General features: G+C 52.1%; 1 protein-coding gene across 1 annotated transcript; it reads left to right on the top strand.

Moving 5' to 3' along the window:
• Window positions 1-5,771: 5,771 nt before the first annotated feature.
• LOC144156540 (G2/mitotic-specific cyclin-B3-like) lies at window positions 5,772-21,191 on the top strand. The gene is made up of 2 exons (XM_077688380.1): window positions 5,772-6,251; window positions 20,652-21,191. The coding sequence occupies exons 1-2, from the start codon at window positions 5,772-5,774 to the stop codon at window positions 21,189-21,191; spliced, it is 1,020 nt and encodes a 339-aa protein (XP_077544506.1).
• The last annotated feature ends 226 nt before the right edge of the window (window positions 21,192-21,417 follow it).

Here is a 21,417-nt window from a genome sequence, read left to right as displayed (position 1 = left end):
GATAGCATTGGCAGCGCACACGCGGCGCGTCGCCGGCGTGCACAGGTCGCTCGAAGTTGTGGTTTCTAATGTTGTTACAGATGAGCTGGCTGTTGCTCGATGCGCACAGTTTACCTATGCTGTATCAAAAGATATTGCTAGCAATTTTCTTCCATCTTCAATAAAATGTTTTGCGCCATACTATTGGTGGCAATTGTTTCATAAAAATAAACTAGGGCACATTACCCTCCGTATGTAACAGCGAACAGACTTTCTTTTCGACGTGCAATTGACGTGTCTCCATCATATAAAATTATGGCAACGTTTTCTCGCACGCCTTTGCACTGAAAAAGCGCTCGGCCTTCCTATGTATATTTTATTTTATTTTTTATTTATTTACAGAATACTGCAGGCCCATTTAAGGGCCCCAGCAGGAGGGGCAAGAATATAACACTGCACACAACTGTAAATCAGCAAGAACAATAAAAAGATACAAAAAGATACATCATGGGTCATGGTTCGATACGATCAAGTGCTTCTACAGAGCCGGTTAATGACTGAGGTAGGCAGTTCCAGTCGTTTATGGTTCGAGGAAAGTACGAGTATTTGAAAATGTTTGTTCTGGCGAAATACGGTGTTAATGAATGAGTCTGCCGATGCCGGGTTTGTCTTGTCGTAAGCGGTTTTAGGTACAAATCACGGTTTACTGACAGCTTGTTGTTATTCAAAAGAAAAAGAAATTTGAGCCTGTGAATTTTCCGACGTTTTTCTAGTGTGGGTATACTGTTTTCTTTCATAAGGTTTGTGGGGGAATCAGTTCTTCGGTACTTGGAGTAAATAAAACGGACCGCTTTGCGTTGGATTTGTTCAAGAGCCTCGATATTTCTTTTTGTGTATGGGTCCCAGACGATTGATGCATATTCCAACGAGGGTCGTATAACAGTCATGTATGTTAGTTTTTTAACAGTAGAAGGAGCATGCTTAAGTTTGTGCCTCAAAAAACCAAGTTTACGGAAAGAGGACGCACAAACATTAGAGATGTGCTTATTCCAGCTGAGGTTGTTGGTTAGAGTGACACCAAGGTACTTATACTCAACAACCTCAGCTAGTGTCTGGGTACCACATTGATATGTAAATGGTAAAATAGTTTTTTTGTTGCTTACTCGCATAAATACGGTTTTGTCTGTGTTTAACCTCATCTTCCATTGCTCGCACCATGCAAAGATATTATGGAGGTTAGTGTTTAGCAAGAGCTGGTCGTCATGGGAAGTGATTTCATTAAATAGCACACAATCATCAGCAAACAGTCTGATCTGAACCGGCGCGGAAACACTATGAACAATGTCATTAATATAAATTAAAAATAACAACGGCCCAAGAACACTCCCTTGGGGAACCCCAGAAGTTACGGGGAGAGGGTCAGAGCAATTGCCGGCAATGCTTACAAACTGAACACGGTCAGACAAGTAGGAAGAAATCCAGGAAATTATAAATTCAGGAAGGCCAATCGATTCCAGTTTTTGAATAAGCTTATCATGAGGAACAAGATCAAATGCCTTTGTGAAATCCAAAAAGATGACATCAACTTGACCTGCCTTATCTAAAATTTGTGAAAAACTGTGCACAACAGAGATCAATTGCGTTTCTGTGGAAAACCCTTTCCTGAATCCATGCTGAACATCCGAAAGTATGTTATTTTCATTAAGGAACGTTATAATAAATTTAGCTATAATGTGTTCAAGCACTTTGCAAGATGAAGACGTTATAGAAATTGGACGATAGTTTGGCACCAAATCTTTGTCACCCTTTTTGTGCACTGGAGCAATGCGTCCCACTTTCCAATCGCGAGGCAAGCGGCCGGAACGGATGGAAGCGCGGAAAATGATTATAAGAAATTCCGATAACATCTCGGCATATCGTCGTAAAAAAGTGTTGGGAATTTGATCAGGACCGGTGGAAGTTTTAGTTTTCAAATTCAGGAGCAACGAAGCAATACCGGGTAGAGATACAATATCTGGAACGTCGTCATTACTTCGACACACTCGGTGCAGTGGCTCGTTAGAGGCGGAAAAAACGTTATGAAAGTACAAATTGAAATGACTGGCAATCGTTTTCTTGTCGACAATAGTTGCTCCTTCGTGCGTTATTTGCTCAACACAATTGGTCTTTTTGCTCAAAAAGTTCCAAAATTTTTGTGGGGCAGACGTAATAAAGTTGGGTAGAGTATCTTCAAAGTATCTACATTTAGCTATCCTCACAGCCTCGTTCAGTGTGTCCTGGGCAGAAAGAATAACGTTGCGTGGGGCACCCTTGCGTTTAAGCCGCTTAAGTTTTCTTTTCATGTGCAAGACGTTTCGAGTGATCCAAGGATTTGATTTGCGCGTTTTTTTAACTTTGCTAGGGATAAAATTATCTAAACAATGCAGGCATATGTCTTTAAATTTGTTCCACAATACTTCAGGGTCACTTCCCTGAAGAAAACGTCCTTTTGGAGTGCGTTTGAATCTACAAGCACTAAGAAAGAAATAATTGCCTAAACTACAGCGATGCACTTCCCTGATTTATATTTTTGCATATCTGCTAACGCGTTGGTAATACTTCTGCTGCGCCCCTTCAGGCTATACTGTTTTACCACCGATAAATAACGCCACCCTTTTGTACCTGGTCACTTATTCACCTGCCGTTTCTTCACGCAGTGCCAACACAACACATTGCTACCCGTGACTCAACGTTTTTGAGATGTTTACAACGCTGTTTCGATTCCAGTGGTGCGAAATTCCAGAAGCAGCAGCTCCCGGCCCAAAGATTGCTTGGGGCGATTCTACAAAGGCCATCTACATCATCGGAAGTGGTGTACCTGGACCATAATTGAAGCCCAGAGAATGTACTTTTTATTTGTTCGGTATTATATTGCATGAAGGACATGAGATACCCGTCAGCTTTAGGCCAAACGTTGGGCGTTATACAGTCAGTAGCCAGCAAAAAAGACGAGTTTCCTCCCTGTTTTGTAAACAGCAAGCTGCTGAAAATTCTATAAATAAAAACAATAATTTTATCTTGACAGGCCGTTATTTGCTCTTGCACAAAAATATTTTCATTTGTGTGTTCCATAAGGGCAATCTGCTAATATTTGTATTTGTTATTTCAGTATAAGTCGTTTGTATTCATATTTGTATTTTGGATATCAAATAAAAAGAAAACATCGCTACTTGGACATGGTGTCATTTTGTAATTTTCATCTCACACTTGTGCATGCTCATGAGTTCGAGAATGACAAAATACTTAACATTTACCTACCCAACTCAGTTTTCTGTTCGTGTCCCAAGCTTGTATGAGTATAAACTATCAGTTCAAGATCGGGATAGGTTTTAGGTATACAGATACTTGCTTTACAGCTTTGCTTGTAACATGGCATTATAAATAAAGGGAGTTTTTTTTCGTGGTATGCACATTGAGGCCTGATAAATCAGGTTGCAATATACTGAGATTATGAAGGTAAAACCTCATTGCATAAAAACAGGTCATGACGATGTTCCAGAAGGGCACAAATTAAAAATGATTTAGGGAAATTGCAGCCATTGCAACCCAGTTATTTGTGGCATTGTTTTATACGGCTTAAACTTTCGATGCTCTAGGGTGCGTTCATCCCAAAGTGCTATGGTTTTAGTGAACTGCCTTGAAAGTATTGAAAATGCTGAACCGCGACCTTGCGCTTCGGCGTACAATAATATAACTCGTTAATAACGGAAGCGCGAATGAAACGAGGCCACTTAAAAAAAATTGCACGAATTCCGAGAATTGTCTGCTAATGCGCCGCATTTTTATGCCGCTTCTCTTGAGCGTAAGTCTGTTAGAGCCAATTTTATTGGTTTTTCAAAGCCCGGTCCGTCCACTTATCTCCATTTACCCTATCAATCACTTACTTGCGCCAAATCTGCATTTTTTGTAAATGAAGGGCGTAACAAGGCTCAGCATTTCCGTATTTTTTACTGTCCTTGTTCTTTAGTTTTTCATAATTCTGTTCGACCAATTATCTCCATCTACGCTATGATAACTATTAAAAGCGTAATTTCAGCTAAATCTGCATTATTGTGGAAATGCAAATCGTTATACAGGTCGCCATTTTTCGTCATTGTTTTATATTTTTCCTAATTTTTAGTTTCTCAAAATTTTGTTTGACCAATGATCTTCATTTACGATATTATAATGAATAAAGGTGAAACTTCCGCGAAACCAGCATTTGTCTGGAAATGCAGGGCGTTACAAGTTACACGGCCGGGCGCTTATCTGGCCTGCGCGAGAAAACGCTAAGATATTTGTTGTGTGCTCACGATCCATAAAAGAAAACGCAGTATACGGCCTCCCAACGGCTCTTTACCTGGGCGTCGACGCAGCAATTCTGCAGGCGTCGCGACACAATGTTAGGTAGAGTGGGTGATTTAATATTGCTTCATTACATTACCAGATGCGTATTTTACTACCGCACCCCTATTACAAAAACAAAGGTCAAAGCATGTAACCGCACCATCAGAAGAGCTACGACGAGCAGAAAAAATTTAGTACACCATTTCATGCTTGGTATAATTGCCACTCGTGACGAGACAGCTCTTATTTGCAGTACAACAGTGCGCCTTACGTGTTAGTTATTTGCAAGCATTGTCATATGGGACACTTTCCACCAATGGCCAAGAATACTTTCGGTAACCAGGCAGAATACCTGTTATCAATTCCGTTTGCATCGATTGAATAAATCCCCGCACGGCGCATCATACTGTTGGAACGGGCACACAGCATGACAAAAGGTTTCCGCTCGTACCAGTGTACTTAAATTCCCGCAAACCATATAGTATTATGCCTCTTTGGTAGAGCGATTCAAAAACGGTGGTCTAAAGAAAGCCACCCGCCTCCGAATGTGTTATTTAAGACTCATGCTTGACGCGCAACAGCATGCAGAATACTTATAAGCCCACGCTTGCACTACCCAGCAGCCCGTGGGTCGTGGCGCAGTGGTTATGATGTCCGCCTCTTGATCGCCCCTTGATGTGTTGTAGTAGACCCAGGTTCGATTCCCCGTAGGGTTATGTGAATGTGCTTATGAATACTTTGTGTGTTTGTATAACGTAGCGTATATTAGAGCATTCACGACGGGGTGCTGGCGTTGGCCTGTCAATGCGGACGAAAAAAAAAACGGATAGAACCGATCCTGGCTGAGTGCATTGATTGTTTTTCTTTTTTTGATGAAAAGCAACAAGGCCGCCGCTTATTTGAGGGGCCGTATGATTTGGGGGCCGCTCGTAAGCGGGAATATATTAGCATAACGGGCTAATAGAAAAATTACGGCTACGGTAGAAAAATTACGGCTAGCGGCCCGCCGAACACATAGCCCGGGATTTAGGTGGCCCTCTAGTTAGGCGGCCCTCAATATGGCCGCTTAAACGCCGGGCTGCGTGTTCGGTGGGCCGCGTGTTTTGCGGGCCGCTTGTGCTCGAGGCCGCCTGAACTGCCGCTTTATAAGCGGCTTTAAGTTGACGCGGCGGCCCGCCTGCATGCGGATCGTATAACCAGGAATTGACTAAGAGTGTACTTCTTTCAAATTAAACGAAGTTGTATTTTCTCTTCATGGCTCCTTTAAGTAAAAGTATCTGTCAAATAGTGGTACTAGCATTATTCTAGATATCATTGTATAGTTTTCTGACTTGAATTCAAATTGCTTGAGAGAATTATTGGTGTACTTTTTTCCGTATTTCACCTTCAATGTTTCAGTTACTTCGCCTGTAGACCATCTTGACGCCATGGCGGCGGAAATGAAGCAGGCCGCGGAGTTAGTCTCCCCGAAGCGAGAGTCCGGTCTGATCATTTCCAAGAACGACGATGTGGCGGGTTTGGCCGTCGTTGATGAGACTGAAGGATACGAAAAGGGCGTACGTGAGAAGGACATATCACCTCTGGCCCTGGCAAGCATGACGAGCCTCGTGGTACCCCCAGATCAGGACATCAGAGATGGGCAGGCGCTTAGCCTCGATTTGCTCCTCGCTCACCTGGATTCCCTAATCGAAAAGTTTGAAACTTCGTCATTCAAATCCTCTCCATCTGACAGAACTGAATACGAGGAAGACGACTTTCTGTTTTGCAAAGAGCGCGAGGAAGTGTTCTTCGTGGAGAAGTATCTGGAGCGCCAAGGGGAGCTGTCCACCGAGTTACGGGCGCAGATGGTGGACTGGATAGTTCAAGTCCAAGCAAAGTTTTACCTCTTCACCGAGGAGCTTTACCTGGCATAGCTCGACAAAACTCGATGCCACTCACTCACACTCACTCAAAAAATATATTTATCCTAACGCACTCACTCGCACTCGCACTCGCCACTCCGCCCTCACCACGCGCACTCACTCGCACTCACGCTCGCCACTCCGCCTTTACTACTCACACTCACTCGCGCTCATGCTGGCCACTTGCCCTGTGGGGGCCCGTGTTCCCCTACGCCTCGCCTGCACATGTTTCCGCGAGCTGGGAGCCGCCATTTTGGGTAGCCGGCGCGTCACGTAGGTCGTGTCCTCTTCATGATCCCGCGCGACGCGCCGAACCGGCTTGCCGCGAACGTGTGCGCGAGGGCGCGAGGGAAGGAGGACCAGTTTGTCACCTTCCTTAGCGCCACCCTCTCCCCGACCTGGGAAAGATCTCCTCTCCCCTCCGAGCTGACCTGCGGGACGAACGAGCGCTCCGGCGGGGAGTGGACTGGGCGATTTGGTCGGAGTCGGTTGGCTCGGCTGTGCCTACGCCGAATGCCCCGATGACGGTGAACCCAGTTGGCTCCACGGAGTCTGCCGAGAGATTCTGCCCTGATCGGTCGCCTCGGGATGCCTCCCCTGCTCCCGCGGCCGTGATGACGGATATCGAGGTCTGAGCCCAGCGGCTTGAGCGAGCGACAGGAGCCACTGTCTCCCCGCGAGCGATAGTCGTGTTGCCTGGTGAATGCACTGTATCTGCCAGGCAATAAAGCCTCACTTTGGATTGCCGGAGCCTGTCTACCGCATGTGAGTACTCGAACCCGTGCGTGAGTCTTCGGATTCCGCAGGGCTAGTGTACGGCGCGTAGCGTTCTCTAGCAAAGCTAGCCGGGGTCCTCTGCTATCCCGTTCGTTAGCCCACATTGGCGCCCAACCAAGGTTTTTTGCGATGACAGGGCGACACCCCCGCTTCTCGTTGCTTGATTCCGAAGTTGAGGGCTAGTTGTCGGACGAGATTGCTTGTGGTAACGGCTTGCGGGACGCCACTGTCGACCCGCTGCTGCCCACCACCGCGCTCACGCCAGAGCTTTGTCGAGGCGGCGCCGATCTCCCCGATAACCGACGCGCCGCGCAGGAGAGTTACGGGAGCCATCCCACTTCTGCCGGCGTGAGGCACTACGACAGCGCGAGGGATGATTACTCAGTCCCGCGCCTGTCGGCCGCCACCACTACCCCCAGGCCCCTCTGGGGCCCAGGCAGCGCTACCCTAGCAGGCACCCAAAGCGCCGCGCGGGAGAGTTACGGGAGCTATCATCCCACTCCTCCCGGCGTGCCGCACGGTGTCGGCGGGCGGAACGCTTCTTGCGACCACCTGCCGTCACCACGGGCTGCAACGAGATCATGCCCTCCGGGCCTTGGTCGTAGCAACCCAGCGGATATGTTTGCAAAGGAGGAGCTGCGCCGCAGCTCTAGCGCACCCGACCCCGCCGTGTACGAGCCTCACGGCTCTAGCGGTGCGGCGGTCGCCTCGGTCGCCGGCATGTTTGCGCCACGAACGTACCCCACCACGCAGACCTCGCAAGCGGTTACGGCTAGGGCGCACGTCGCCTGCCTTACGCCAGCGTTGTCTCGCGAGGAACCATCCCTGCCTTCGGCAGCAGTCGATCTCGCACAAGCCCTGATCAACGCGGTGCGCGCACAACCGAGCGTCAGGCCTAACAGCTCGCTCGGTAGCCTCAGAATACCCGAGTACGGCGGTTACTCTGACCGCATGAGTGCTACGGAGTACCTCGAGGCGCTGCACCGCTATCAGGAGGCGTCGGGTATGGACAACAGCGTGATTATAGGACGTGTTCTGCCTATATCGCTGACCGCCCAGGCTGCACGGTGGTACCGGCTGGTGGGGCGCGACGCTCGTACGATGGGAGAATTTGAAGCGCTCTTTCGTAGCGAATTTCTGCCCCCAGATTACGAGCGCCGCATGTTGAACGAGCTAGAGATGCGAACTCAACACCGAGATGAGTCTCTGCTCGAATACGTCAGGGCAATGCAGGAGTTGTTTGTGCTCGCAAAGCCCATGGCGTCGGAGGCGGAAAAGGTTGAGAGGGTGACGAGACAAGCCCACCCAACTTTTGGAACGTACCTTCGAGGCAGTCAGTTGGCCAACCTCAATGAACTGGCCAGCGAAGCAAAACGCATCCAAGCCGATATTCTAGCTGCTCGCAGCTATCGGCCGCCTCCCCCGGCCCACGCCACGCTGGAGCCAAGGTGCGCATGGCAGGGTGCGTCCCCACCGCCCATGCCGCGCGCTGCGGCAACGGCAGCGTACGCGGAGAGCACGGAAATAGAGCCGCGCGATGTGTCGGAGCGCGCGCTCGACCCGTACTCGTACGCCATGCGAACGCGTTCTGACGCCCAGCAAGGCATGCCGCAGCACGGCTACGGCCGGGGACAAAACGCGCATGAGGAACCCAACAGCTACGCCCGTGTGGAAAGCTCGAGGGGACCGAACGCGCAGCGCGACAGTCAGGGAGCAGTAGCGCACTCGGAACCCAACCGCTACGCCCAAGTGGCAAGCCAAGGGAACCCGCCAGCGTTGCGCGGACAGCGGCCTCCGGCTGCGCGGTCGCATCGCGGCATCGTCTGCTACAAGCGCCGCGCAACGGGCCACTATGCCCGCGCGTGCACCGCTCCCTGCCCGGCGCCGGAAAGGCAGCGCAATTCGAAAAACGCCAGCCGCCGTCGGTGAGCACTTCGTCGCCGACGGCTATGGCTACATTAGGTGGTGAGCCTGAGCCCCTAATCCCGATGGCGTGCAGGGTGAAACGCCCCAACGCACGAGCGCCTTTCATCGCCCTTACGATCGCTGGTCGAAAGTTTGCGGCGTTGCTGGACAGCGGAGCGTCTGCGACGCTGTTCGGCGATGATGTCCTCGCTCATTTGCATCGGAGAGCTATTCGATTGCGAGCTTGCGACATCACTTTCCACCTAGCGAGCGGGAAAGCCAACTCAGGCGGCTCAGCGAGGTTGGTGGTCCGATGGGAGAGACGAGTGCGACGCCACAGATTCGTACATCTCCCGGGCCTGACAGCGCCTGTAATTCTCGGCCGTGATTTTCTGGCTCGTACAGGCATTGTGATTGACATTGCGAACGGAGGGTGTAGGCAAGGCGTTCATGCAGCCCTACTACCGTTTGCAAAGCTGGCCGAGGTATCGGAAGTGCGCTCCGCTCCGAATATCGCGCGCGCGCGGCAAAAACGCAACGCTGCCGGAGACGCTTTGCACTCCGGAGGCTGCGCGAGCGGGCAGGGAAGCCATGTCTCCCACCCGCGCAGCCGCCGCCGCGACGGTAGCTCGACGAGCGCGCCTAGCGCTTCCGAGAGCTCGCGCGGGCGCTCACCGCATCTTGCGGCGCCCCACGCACCCTCCCATCGCGCAGCGTAACAAAGGGAGCCCCGAAGGGACGGCTGCCACCCCGCGCCGAATCCCGGGCACCCCCCCTTACCGCCCATGCCAGCAGTAGCCCCTGCCTTCAATTCCGGTACGGCGTTCAGCAGCGAAGAGTTCCTTAAGGGTGAGCAGAACTATCCGTTTTGTAAATAGCCTGTACTATATAATATGGATATATTGTTTTTTTTTGTTGTTGTTGTCTTTGTTGGGCTCAGGGAAGAGCCGTGCTCTGAGATGGAGCGAGGTGGCGCGGCCACCGGGTGTCCGGTAACAGCTGGTATTGCTGTCGGCACCAAGTTGTAAATATTTGTGAACCCGAATCATTGACAGGCCAGGAAGAGCCGGAAGTCTGAGGAGGGGGGCGGCGCGGCCGCCGAGGCGTCCGCTAACAGCTGGTATTGCTGTCGGCGCCGAGCGCAAAGCAGTTCGTATTGCTGCAGGCGCGTTTATTTGTTTATTTTATAGTTTTGATTTGTTCGTTTTTTGCTGTTTTCTTTTTGTAGGATATGTTTCTGCTCAACCTAAGGGGAACTTCTGCTGATATACATCCCATAAAAGGAGGCCTCTGACCCCTTCAAGGTGGTTATCCCGCGCAGTCGGCGAAGAGCGGTTTTTGAGCTCTTTATGCGACTCGCGGGCGGCCGGTCACGAGTGGGGCCAAAGGCTTACATTTTAAGTTCTGCCACACCGTGACTTCGCTTGATAACCTCGAATGTAGTGTGTGATACCGGGGCGGGCTTCTGCCCTGAGCACACGAAATTCCGGGTTATCCAACCACTGCACCAGTGTTAGGGTTCCTTTTTTTTGGCCCTAGCCTGGCCCGAGTACACTGTTTCGCTTTCCCACTCGGGAAGCAGCAGCAGGGAAGTTGAGCGTTGTTTTGCTGTTACTCCCGACTTGTTTCTGCAGCACGTCCCCCCTGGCATTTGCCCCCGGTCTGGTCATGCCGCCCGCAGCCACACCACACGCCGCCGGTTCCGGAAGCTGCTGGTGCCTACCATCCCCGGCAGCCCAGGCCCCGTCCCCAGGCCGCAGCCCGCTTGACGCGGTCCAGCGACGATCGAGATGCGGCCTCCTGAGCAGGCACACCTGGCGCCTCTCCAAGGCACCTGCCACGGGCGCTTCACTGGCAGCACACGAGCACTCCAAAAGCTGCTCTTCTGGGCTGGTCCCTGGCGGGCCCGGCCTGCACACTGTCGAGGCCACGACCCCGTGTCGACTGGCTCTTCTTGTGCCCTCACAACCATGGCGGCCGTCTCTGCGGCGGAAGCTGGTGGCCTTGCCGGAAGAACGACTGGCTTAAGAGGCCCCTCCCGTCTGATGAGACGTCGGCCCGCCTGCTGCCTCGTCCTGCGGTTTACACCTGCCGCTCTCGCCTGCTGTTTACATCTGCTGCCTTGACCGACTGTTCCTGGGCTGCCCCACCTCCGGTGACTACAAGACGCGCTGGACTGAAGGTGTGTCGTGGACTGTGCGTGTGGTGTGGTGCTGCTTCGAGATGGGAGAACTGTTAGGAACTTTGCGGACCTTTGTTGACCGGGGGCGAGTGCTGTTAATTTCGGGGTGTGTTGTACTTTTGCTCGGCAGCGGTTGTCCAAGCGGTGCAGGCTCGGTCTTGAGGAGGGGGGGATTGTGGGGGCCCGTGTTCCCCTACGCCTCGCCTGCACATGTTTCCGCGAGCTGGGAGCCGCCATTTTGGGTAGCCGGCGCGTCACGTAGGTCGTGTCCTCTTCATGACCCCGCGCGACGCGCCGAACCGGCTTGCCGCGAACGTGTGCGCGAGGGCGCGATGGAAGGAGGACCAGTTTGTCACCTTCCTTAGCGCCACCCTCTCCCCGACCTGGGGAAGATCTCCTCTCCCCTCCGAGCTGACCTGCGGGACGAACGAGCGCTCCGGCGGGGAGTGGACTGGGCGATTTGGTCGGAGTCGGTTGGCTCGGCTGTGCCTACGCCGAATGCCCCGATGACGGTGAACCCAGTTGGCTCCACGGACTCTGCCGAGAGATTCTGCCCTGATCGGTCGCCTCGGGATGCCTCCCCTGCTCCCGCGGCCGTGATGACGGATATCGAGGTCTGAGCCCAGCGGCTTGAGCGAGCGACAGGAGCCACTGTCTCCCCGCGAGCGATAGTCGTGTTGTCTGGTGTATGCACTGTATCTGCCAGGCAATAAAGCCTCACTTTGGATTGCCGGAGCCTGTCTACCGCATGTGAGTACTCGAACCCGTGCGTGAGTCTTCGGATTCCGCAGGGCTAGTGTACGGCGCGTAGCGTTCTCTAGCAAAGCTAGCCGGGGTCCTCTGCTATCCCGTACGTTAGCCCACAGCCCCCACCACTCGCACTCACTCATGTTCACGCTCACCATTACGCTCTCACAACTCACACTCACTCGTGCTCACGCTCACGCCTCCCCCCTCACCACTCGCACTCACTCCCGCTCACGCTCTCCACTCGTCCGCACTACTCGCACTCACTCCCGTTCACGCTCACCACTCGTCGTCACCATTCGCACTCACTCGCACTCACGCTCGCCTCTCCGCCCTCACCACTCGCACTCACTCCCGCTCACGCTCACCACTCGTCCTCACCACTCACACTCACTCGCGCTCATGCTCACCACTCATCCCCAGCACTCACACTCGCTCGCGCTCACGCTCACCACTCGCACTCATCCGAGCTCACGCTCACCACTCGCATTCGCCGCTTACACTCCCTCGCACTCGCACTCACCACTTGCAATGGCCACTCACACTCACTCGCAATCACCACTCGATCCTCCACTCACACGCACGTACAAATATTTTCGGTCATGAAATACTTACTGATAAGCACATGTTTTGATATGTCACTTTGAAAGCGGTAATCGTTGCTGGACTCTTTTACGAAATGAACGAATTCTCGCAAATTTGCCTGAAGCCATTCATCATAACTTTTTTATTATTCTCTATGCTGTTTTGCTCAGATTTTACAAAAGAAAAAAAAACACTGAAAATTTTCACAGCGGTGGCAAACATAAAAGTAATAGTCCAGTTCGGAAGGAAAGCTTAGAAAAACTGTTGCCATCTGTCAAAATACTGGCTAGCCCGCGCAAATATTCCTAAAGCAAAATGGAGAGACGAGCTAGTTGGTGAACATCCATGAGCGAAACAGACACAGGGACGAGAAAGGGAAACGACACCAGCGCTTACTATCAACTGAAAGGTTTATTAAAATCGAAAATACATTTATACCACACCAAGACCTAACAATCAAGCACGTGTGACCGTCGCACATGCGTACGGCGGTACATGAGGACAACCGCCCCATTTCCTTCTCCTCTTTCTTACCCTCATCTTCTACCCCCTCTACTTAAAGGAGCCATGAAGAGAAAATACAACTTCGTTTAATTTGGAAGAACTAGGATTCAGTATCTCACTCAGGTCCATTACAGCCACAAAAGATGTTTTTTTAACGAAAAAAAGCAAGAAGTATTAAAAAACTTTCAAATTTTGCGCCACAGTGACGTGTTATGAGCGAGAATGACGTCATACGGGCCAACAATAAAACATAATTTTCAGTGCGTTAACTGCACGTTAGCATTCAAGTGATGCGGTCAAATGGAACTAGGGGCCCCATTACAGACGTCCAGTCATGTGTCGTCGCGACAGGTCAGTTAGGCGACCGCCAATCGCACAAACAAGGTTCCGTGACGTCATAGAAAAGTTGCGGGAAATTGGCTAGGGGGTCGCGACTGCTTCACACGTTTTCTTTAATATCTCCGTTATTTTTTCGAAGATTGCGAGGATATTGGTATCATTGTTATCGGGACTAAGCCGTCTATCTAATAAACCCAACTTGTATTTTGTCTTCATGGCTCCTTTAAGAAGTTGCACTTCTTTACCTATAGTTCATCTCACAAGCTACCTGCAGCACTGTGGAGGCTACATTGTTGTCCCCCTCAGGGCGCCTAACTCACCGCGAAGGAAGCGACAAAAGGCGCTGGGGCCGTGCGGTGCCACTTGCCGAGAGGGGAGAAGGGAGTGTCCTTTCAGGACCCCCTTCACGGCGGATTAGGCGCCCTCAGCGGGTGCACTATTGATAACAATGTAGCCTCCACAGTGCTGCAGGTAGCTTGTGAGATGAACTATAGAATACTCAACGACGGGTGACTTATACAATCAGAACCCTTAATCCGGATATGGAAGGCTTCAGCAATTCCCCTGGTAGCACGGTCTCTATGCTTAAAAACAACTTGCGTGTCTGAAGCATGGCTTACAACCGCAGTCTGAACAGTGCAGCGCCAGGTGTGTGTATGACCTTCCAACGGAGCAAGATAGAAAGAGGAGCGCCGACTGTGGCCCAGAAAAAAATCTTTTGCTCGGGCCTATAATGTCCACGCGCCGCCGGCCGCCTAGCTTTTCCTTTGCTCTCTTCCTCCTTCGTTCGCCCTCTCTTCGCTGTGCCTCTGTACATGGCTCTTCCCTTCTTCGCTCTCCACAGAGGCATCTTTTCTTTCGCAGCGACGTCTGTCTTATGCCTGTCCTATCATGCAGGAAGCATGCGTGCACGCGCAGAATTTAAACACCCGTGCGGGGCCGCAATAGACGGCGCAGATAATCGCACGCCACCGCATACAAGGCGATCACTTATTCCCTATCAGGGAACGTTTATTCTGACATTATGAAGACCCACTAAAAATATTGTACTAACCCAGCAGATGTAAGACGCAACTGAACGACGACGACTTCAGAAGCACCAAAGAATGAGCAAGAGTAATATGGAACGCCACAACATACAGTCTAGTGAGATTCTGCTTACGACGAATCGATGCAGCGCAAAGATTACCCTCTATTGTTAGCCCGCTCTCCGGCCGCGACCCGCCGTGGTGGCTCAGTGGCTAAGGCGTTGCGCTGCTGAGCACGAGGTCGCGGGTTCGATTCCCGGCCGCGGCGGCCGCTTTTCTGATGGAGGCGAAAAGCAAAAACGCCCGTGTGTACGAGATTTCGGCGCACGATAAAGATCCCCAGGTGGTCAAACTTAATCCGGAGCCCTCCACTACGGCGCGCCTCATCGCCTGCGTTGCGTCGGCGCGTTAAACCCCTCAATCAATCAATCAATCTCCGGCCGCGTGCTTAATTATTTATGCTGCTTCTGCGCACGAACGACGCTTACAAGGGTCGCTCGGAGCCTCCATCAGCAAACGGCAATGATGCACATTTCTGTGCCAATGACTGAATGGGACGGCTGCCCTGTTGTATCAAGTATGCAAAAAACACTGTCAGCTTGCTAAGGAACCCAAGAATATCAAACGCAATCTTCATTGTAACTCATGCCGCAACTTACCTCCCGATGTTCACTGTCGCTCTACGGTCATGTTATCTCGTCGATACCACCGCGGACTCCAAATAAAATGCTGCGATTTGTATGGCTGCAATTTTTTGACCTACCAGGGTTCCCGGCGTTTTTTTTTTTTCTTTAGGCGGCTGACCAGCAAAACAACCGGCTCGTTAAACCTTTTTTTTTTTCGGCGAGTCATCACCACATATATATAGGGTCCGGACGAATTCAAATATCGCGAAATGAAGGCTTGTGAAAAGATCACATAGTCAGGAACTTGATCTTGAGCAGATTGCTACGTCGCGGGCAGTCGCGGGTGATGTTATCGCATTTCTGTTCTTTTCTGATGAGCGTGTAAGTGCCGGCCCGTGTTCTAAGCACACTCTGTTTTGGACGTAAGTTGGAGAACTGCGAGAAAGCTGAGGGAACTTTTATAATCGCTAGTGATAAGAACCAGTTGCTCCTTTCGCATTTTGTAAAACCTGTTAAAACACAGCCGAATTGGTATTCTCAAATTTACAAAATGGAGCCACATTTTCGGCAAGCACTGCGCAAAAGGTAGTGTTTGTATAGCAGCCATATGTTTGTATGTGGTCTGTACATTTTGTTTTCCCGCCATGCAAACCAATGCTTAACGTATCTTTGCCGTACGGCCACTCAATTCCTTCAAGTCCGGGTTACCCAGATGATGCTGTCGAACAAGTTAATCAACTGTGCGAAGGATGCCCGCAATGAACGCGAAGCGGCGCCAAAGCAGGCCCAAAGCAGTCCGTGCCCTAAACTACCGTTGCTGAAGCAGAGGACAGAGCCGATGGAATGCGTTCCGCCAACGTGCCCGCCGGCGCTCGGGGAACGGCGGCCGCTTAGCCGGCCGCCCATTTGCTGCGCCATCTACCATGTGCTCCGCGAGTGATGGACATTAAGGCACGGCCGGGCAGGAGGAGAGGCGGGCGCGCACTTTCATACGGCCTGCGCTTCGGCCTGTGCTTCGGGTATAGTTCCCACCTTTCACCGCCGCTAGTTCGTGGCGCTGCGGACCAACCCTCGCCGCTTGACCTACAGCCCTATAGCATGGGCGGGGTAGAACGGCAGCGCACGCGCATTTGCCACTGCCCTAGCCCTGCCGTGGCTACAGGTGATACCTGTCCGTGTAAATTTACATGTGCGCCGTTAAAATAGGCGACTCCTTCCCCTCTTCTGAATTCTTGGTCTAATAGGGTCAAACAGCCTAACATTGTCACTCGGAAGCGCCTAATCAAAAAATCGAAAGAAACATTTTAACTCACGGCACATGAAGAAAATATGCGAGGCCTATATATCTTATCAGCGACTGTATGAAAATGGTGAGGCAGGCAATAAACGCGGCATTTTCCGTGACTGAAATATCAGTTCTTATTTTTCCTTTCGGATGATGCCTTGGTTTGCACGCGCACAGGGCGCGACCAGTGACGCGAATGAATTCCCGCCGAGGGAGATACGGTTATCGCTTAGCTAAATGTATTTCTGCTGCTCACGCTCCGGTCGGGCTGAGCGGATCGCTGGCAGCGAGCGCACTGTCAAAAACATACAGCTAAAACTCTTAATCATGCAACTGAAGTGCACAACGAGTCTTTTTTTTTTTTTTGTGAGATATAGCAACGAAGGCTTTCATTGGTACCGGTGATATTCCGCGGCAGATCCAAAACACGTGCGGCAAGCGTTGTCGGCTCGCTCGGCCAGAGGCGATGCGTCGACTAAGAAAAAAGAGGGTTGGGAGGGTAGAGGGTTGGTTCAAAGCGCCCTCACTCTGTCAAGAATCTGCTGTATCGTTTCCTTGTTGGGTGCGCAGGCCGTATGAAAGTGCGCGCTCGCCCCGCCGGAGAGAGCGAAGTCGGCGCTCCTGTTTATCTGATGCTCCCTCAAGCGTACATTGAGACAGTGGCCGGTCTGGCCGACGTACACCCGGCCACAGGACATTGGAATGCAGTACACAACATTGGTCATACACCGAACAAATTGGAGTCTGTGTTTTATCAAACAGCCACGTGGAGGAATATTGTCTCGGGAATCGAGCCTGCTGCTCACCATGCTGCATAATCTGCCTAGCTTGTTCCTGGCCGAGAAAACCACCTTAACCCCGAATCTGTCAGTCGACAGCGCATGTACATGGGGGGATGACCGCCACTTTTTTACTCTGATCAGTATCTGTTATCTGATGTGCGAACCTATTCAACTGCTTCACAAGACGCTGACAGATCGCCTGGAGCACGGAGAGGGGAAAGCGAGCGTTCTCCAGCCTAACTATTTGCGCTTTGAAGCTCTGTTGCGCCAAATGATAACAAGACTTGTTGACTGCGGATTTAAGGCACGTGTGGGCTATCCCGTTCTTAACTAGCTTCGAATGAAAGAAAGCAATGTTCAAGACCGGCTTACTAGAACGGGGCGCGTACATCCAGCATGTATGATGCCACGAGAAACGGAGCTCGAGGTCAAGAAATTTCAAGGTGCCGTCAACGGGAACCTCGGCCGTGAGATACTCCACTCCACCAGATACTCCACCACCGCCTCAGAGTTCCGCACTGAAAACGGATCAATGATGGTCAATTTTAAATGCTTGTGTAAAAAACCGGAAACAGCCACCTGCCACGACCCTCGATCCGAAACGATAGAACAATATGATACCCCCGGCTTGAGGGTTTTTGCCGCAAAAAACATCTTCAACGTGTGTTCCTTCTCCTTCTTAATAGCCGTGGCTAGGCTATCCAGATTCCGCGAAGTACACATGTCCAGGGCCCGGTCTCTGGCTGTTATCCCACTGGCACGTACCTCGTTGAAATTCTTACGCACCGCTGCCACTGCCCTTTCCGCGAACGTGGACTGCCCGAGGACAACAAAATGGCCTTCCTTATCCGACTCGAGAAGACGGGCGCCTTTAGCTACCAAACGACTAGAGATCGAGCTCAATGAAGCCTCCCTTCTACCGGCAGTGCCGCGCCTGGCAACCGCGTGAACACTTTCACCGACAAAATGATCCCTTTCCGCCTCTGCCACAGCTTTCGCAACACTCCACGCCAGAGCCAGCTGTTCAACAGTCTTCAATGGAGTATTCCATCAAAACTTTGGTCCAAGCTTTAACACACTTTCCTCACGAGCGTCCAAAGAGACGCTTCCTAGCACCAGTTTACCTTCGGGAGGCGCATTCCTTTTGACGACTGGCAGCCTTGGACGGACAGTGTTCCAGACGAGTTCGGTCAGTCCCATTTGCGAAACAAGCCCACATTCAGCTTCCCCGTAGAAAGGGACGCGCCGGCCACTTTGAGACAGTCTCTGAAGTGCCTCTCATGTCTCCTGCCCTCTGCTCGAACCAACTTGCACACCCTTGTCGAATGAGAGTCCGAAGGGGGCAGGAAGTCGAAGAGGCTCCGAACCTCTGGTGGGCAGAGTCGTCTTCTGAGGTACCAGCCATAGACCCGCGCTTTGCACTCACACAAGGCGATGATGGGGGCCAACGCGGCGGTATTAGTGAGGTCGAGGTTAGGTAACACAGAAAAGCGCTGGTGTCGTTTCCCTTTCTCGTCCCTGTGTCTGTTTGCGCTTAAGTTTCACTCACAAATATTTCTATCTCGAAGCGCGATATCCGCGCCACTAAAATTGCGCAGTGAATTCGCTCTGGAAAACACTCCAAACGGTTTATTTCAAGAGTAATCCGAGGTGAAAAGGGCACATAGCGAGAATGTTCAGCAAAACACCGCCACGAAAAAATTGAAAACGGCAAGCAAGGTGAGGGAAGGCTACTGGAGCGCTTTTGCCTTGAGCGCTTGGCAGAGGCAAGGCAATGGAGAGAGGCGGCGCCGCGTGGTCGCGCCAAATCGGCGCCGCCTGACTTTAGCGCGGTCGTCCTCATGGAGACGAGTTGCCTGCGCCCGCCTCCCTTCCGTCCCCCTCCCTAAACAGCACCAGCCTGCCGCAGAGTAAAACCGCAGCTTCATCCTACACCGTCATGCACCCGCCCCGGGCACAGAGACAAGTTCACGTCGAATGTTTATACGAAATAACGGGGAGAATAAGTCATCGGATACACACACGCACACGTACGCACACGCACGCACGCTCGCACGCACACAAGCGCACGCATGCAGACGCACGCACGCACGCACGCACACACACATGCACGAACACGCACGCAAGACACACGAACACATACCGCGCACAAGCACACAAACGCACTTGCACGCACACACACACCAACGCACTTGAACACTCGCGCGCACGCTCACACATACGAACTCGCACGCACGCGCACACGCATGCAGACGCACTCACGTGAACACGCACACGCACTCACGTGAACACGCACACGCACGTGCTCATTCACTCACTCACCCACTCACAAATTACGCTATCCGACTGCCGAGAACGCTTACTATTCGTCACACCACTCAGGGGTCACAGTACCCCTACGCCATCGGCACGCGGACGACGACGAAGTCCGCGTGAAGCGAGTATCATTAACAGAGCGCCGCATTAACAAGTAATGACGAATACTGATAAGTTTAATACGCCAAGACCTCGAAAATAAGCTACTGCTTCCACAACACGCAACTCGCACATCCGAATCCTGATACGCGAATCTGAAAATCTGCGATACGTTTTCAAACGATTACGGGCACTCACAATGTGCGATTCAGAACAGCCGGCCATTTCACAGCTGCAGCAAGCCGGCCAATTATGTACACCAAGTACTACGGCACTAGACCACGGTGCTTCCTAATGCCACCATCGCAGCGCTCAGCGGTAGGCAAGTGCAATCGCTTTATTGCAACGACGTTACCGACACTAATTCCAACACAAAACGCTGCGAGCCAGAAACATCATTCGGCGATAGTGCGCGCAACAGCCTCTCAATGAGTCATGACAGCGAGAGTATCAGTGCATTATGGCGTCAGACGTCCATCTAAATCGTATTCCCCAATCAACAGGACACTGGAGAGTTGGTTCCACGGTGCCTTAATTATAAAGGGGAGTAGCCACATATTCCCGAAGCTAAAGGCAGTCGTTCCATTAACTAGTGACTGTGCGTACGAGTGGATATCGCCAGCAGCAATTACCACAGCATGCGGCTCCTGCGACGAATGCCAACAGCGAGTGATGCTCACCGCAGTAAGCCCCGCACATCGCGCAAGAAGCGCGCGTTCACTCGCCACTCATGAGTGGTGAGCGGAACTCGCCTCGAGTGGAACTCGCACTCGCGAGTGGTGAGTGGGACTCACCGCGAGTGGAACTCGCCCTCGCGAGTGGTGCGCGGGGCTCGCCACAAGTGGAACTCTCACTCGCGAGTGGTGAGTGGGGCTCACCGCGAGTGCAACTCGCACCCGCGAGTGGTGAGTGGGGTTCACCGCGAGTGCAACTCTCACTCGCGAGTGGTGAGTGGAGTTCAACGCGAGTGGCTTTCGCACTCGCGAGTGCTGAGCGTGCCTCGCAACGAGTGGAACTCGCACTCGCGAGTGGTGAACGGGGCTCACCGTGAGGGGCACTCGCACTCACTCGCACTCGCACTCACCAGGCCAAAACGACGGTGAGGCTCACTCACCACTCACTCGTGAGTGGTGAGTGGGGGGTGTGTGAGTGCACTCATGAGTGAGTTTGCCGACCTATGCCTGGCGGTGGAAATCATGGACCGGTACCTATCCGTGGGACACTGCCCAAGGGGCGCCCTGCCGCTGTTGGGCGCTCAGCGATCTCCATCGCCACCAAATATGACGACGAGACAGCGCCTTCTGTTGTAGACTTACTGTCTATTTGCGAGGAGGCGTACAACCACAAAGAGCTGGTAGCCATGGAGATCAAAGTGTTCCAGACGCTAACAGGCGAGATCGGCGCGCCTCTGTCGTACCATTACCTCAACTGGTATGCTCGGGGCGGCCAGGTGCGCCTGAAGACGCTGACGCTCGCTCGCTACATTCTGGAAATCTCTCTGCTGGACTACAGCTTGGTGGACCGGAAGGAGTCCAAGATGGCTGCCGCAGCCCTCCTGCAGGCCCTGCGCATGAAGGGGCTCTCCTGGGATGCGAAGCTCTATCAGCGCAGCGGCTACGACGATGGGGGGCTGCGGGCACTGCAGCAGAGAATGAACAGCTTTCTGGTCCTACAGCGGGTGAGTAGCCTGATGGCGACCAGGGAGAAGTACTCAGACGAATCGTTCTACGGCGTAGCGCTGCTCCCACTGCTTGCGGACGAAAGCAGTTGAAGTCAATGCATCGGGGTCGACACCACAAATCGCACCTTCCCCTAGAATCACTCGGCATGCGGCTTGTGCTTGCGGACATTTGCAGCTTTCGTATTGGTGTGACCGGATGTACGTTTCGTGGTTCTTGTAAGCCTTTCCTGTGTACCCCACATCCTCCTCGTCTCCTTTGGTATTTTCCAGAACTCCCTATAGTACGCCAGAAGTGTGTATCTCAACACACCTTCTC

The sequence above is a fragment of the Haemaphysalis longicornis genome, unplaced genomic scaffold, assembly GCF_048455015.1.
Source record: "Haemaphysalis longicornis isolate Haplotype H1 unplaced genomic scaffold, Haemaphysalis longicornis Haplotype H1 scaffold_1, whole genome shotgun sequence".
Taxonomy (NCBI): domain Eukaryota; kingdom Metazoa; phylum Arthropoda; class Arachnida; order Ixodida; family Ixodidae; genus Haemaphysalis; species Haemaphysalis longicornis.
Note: the sequence above shows the minus strand (reverse complement) of the source record. Positions and strands in the feature narration are given on the sequence as shown.

What these genes read in the sequence shown, in the direction of transcription:
- LOC144156540 (XM_077688380.1), top strand. Translation starts at nt 5,772, where the DNA reads ATGGCGGCGGAAATGAAGCAGGCCGCGGAGTTAGTCTCCCCGAAGCGA. An exon ending in TCACCGAGGAGCTTTACCTG is followed by an intron (nt 6,252 to 20,651) that starts GCATAGCTCGAC and finishes ACACTGCCCAAG; the next exon opens with GGGCGCCCTGCCGCTGTTGG.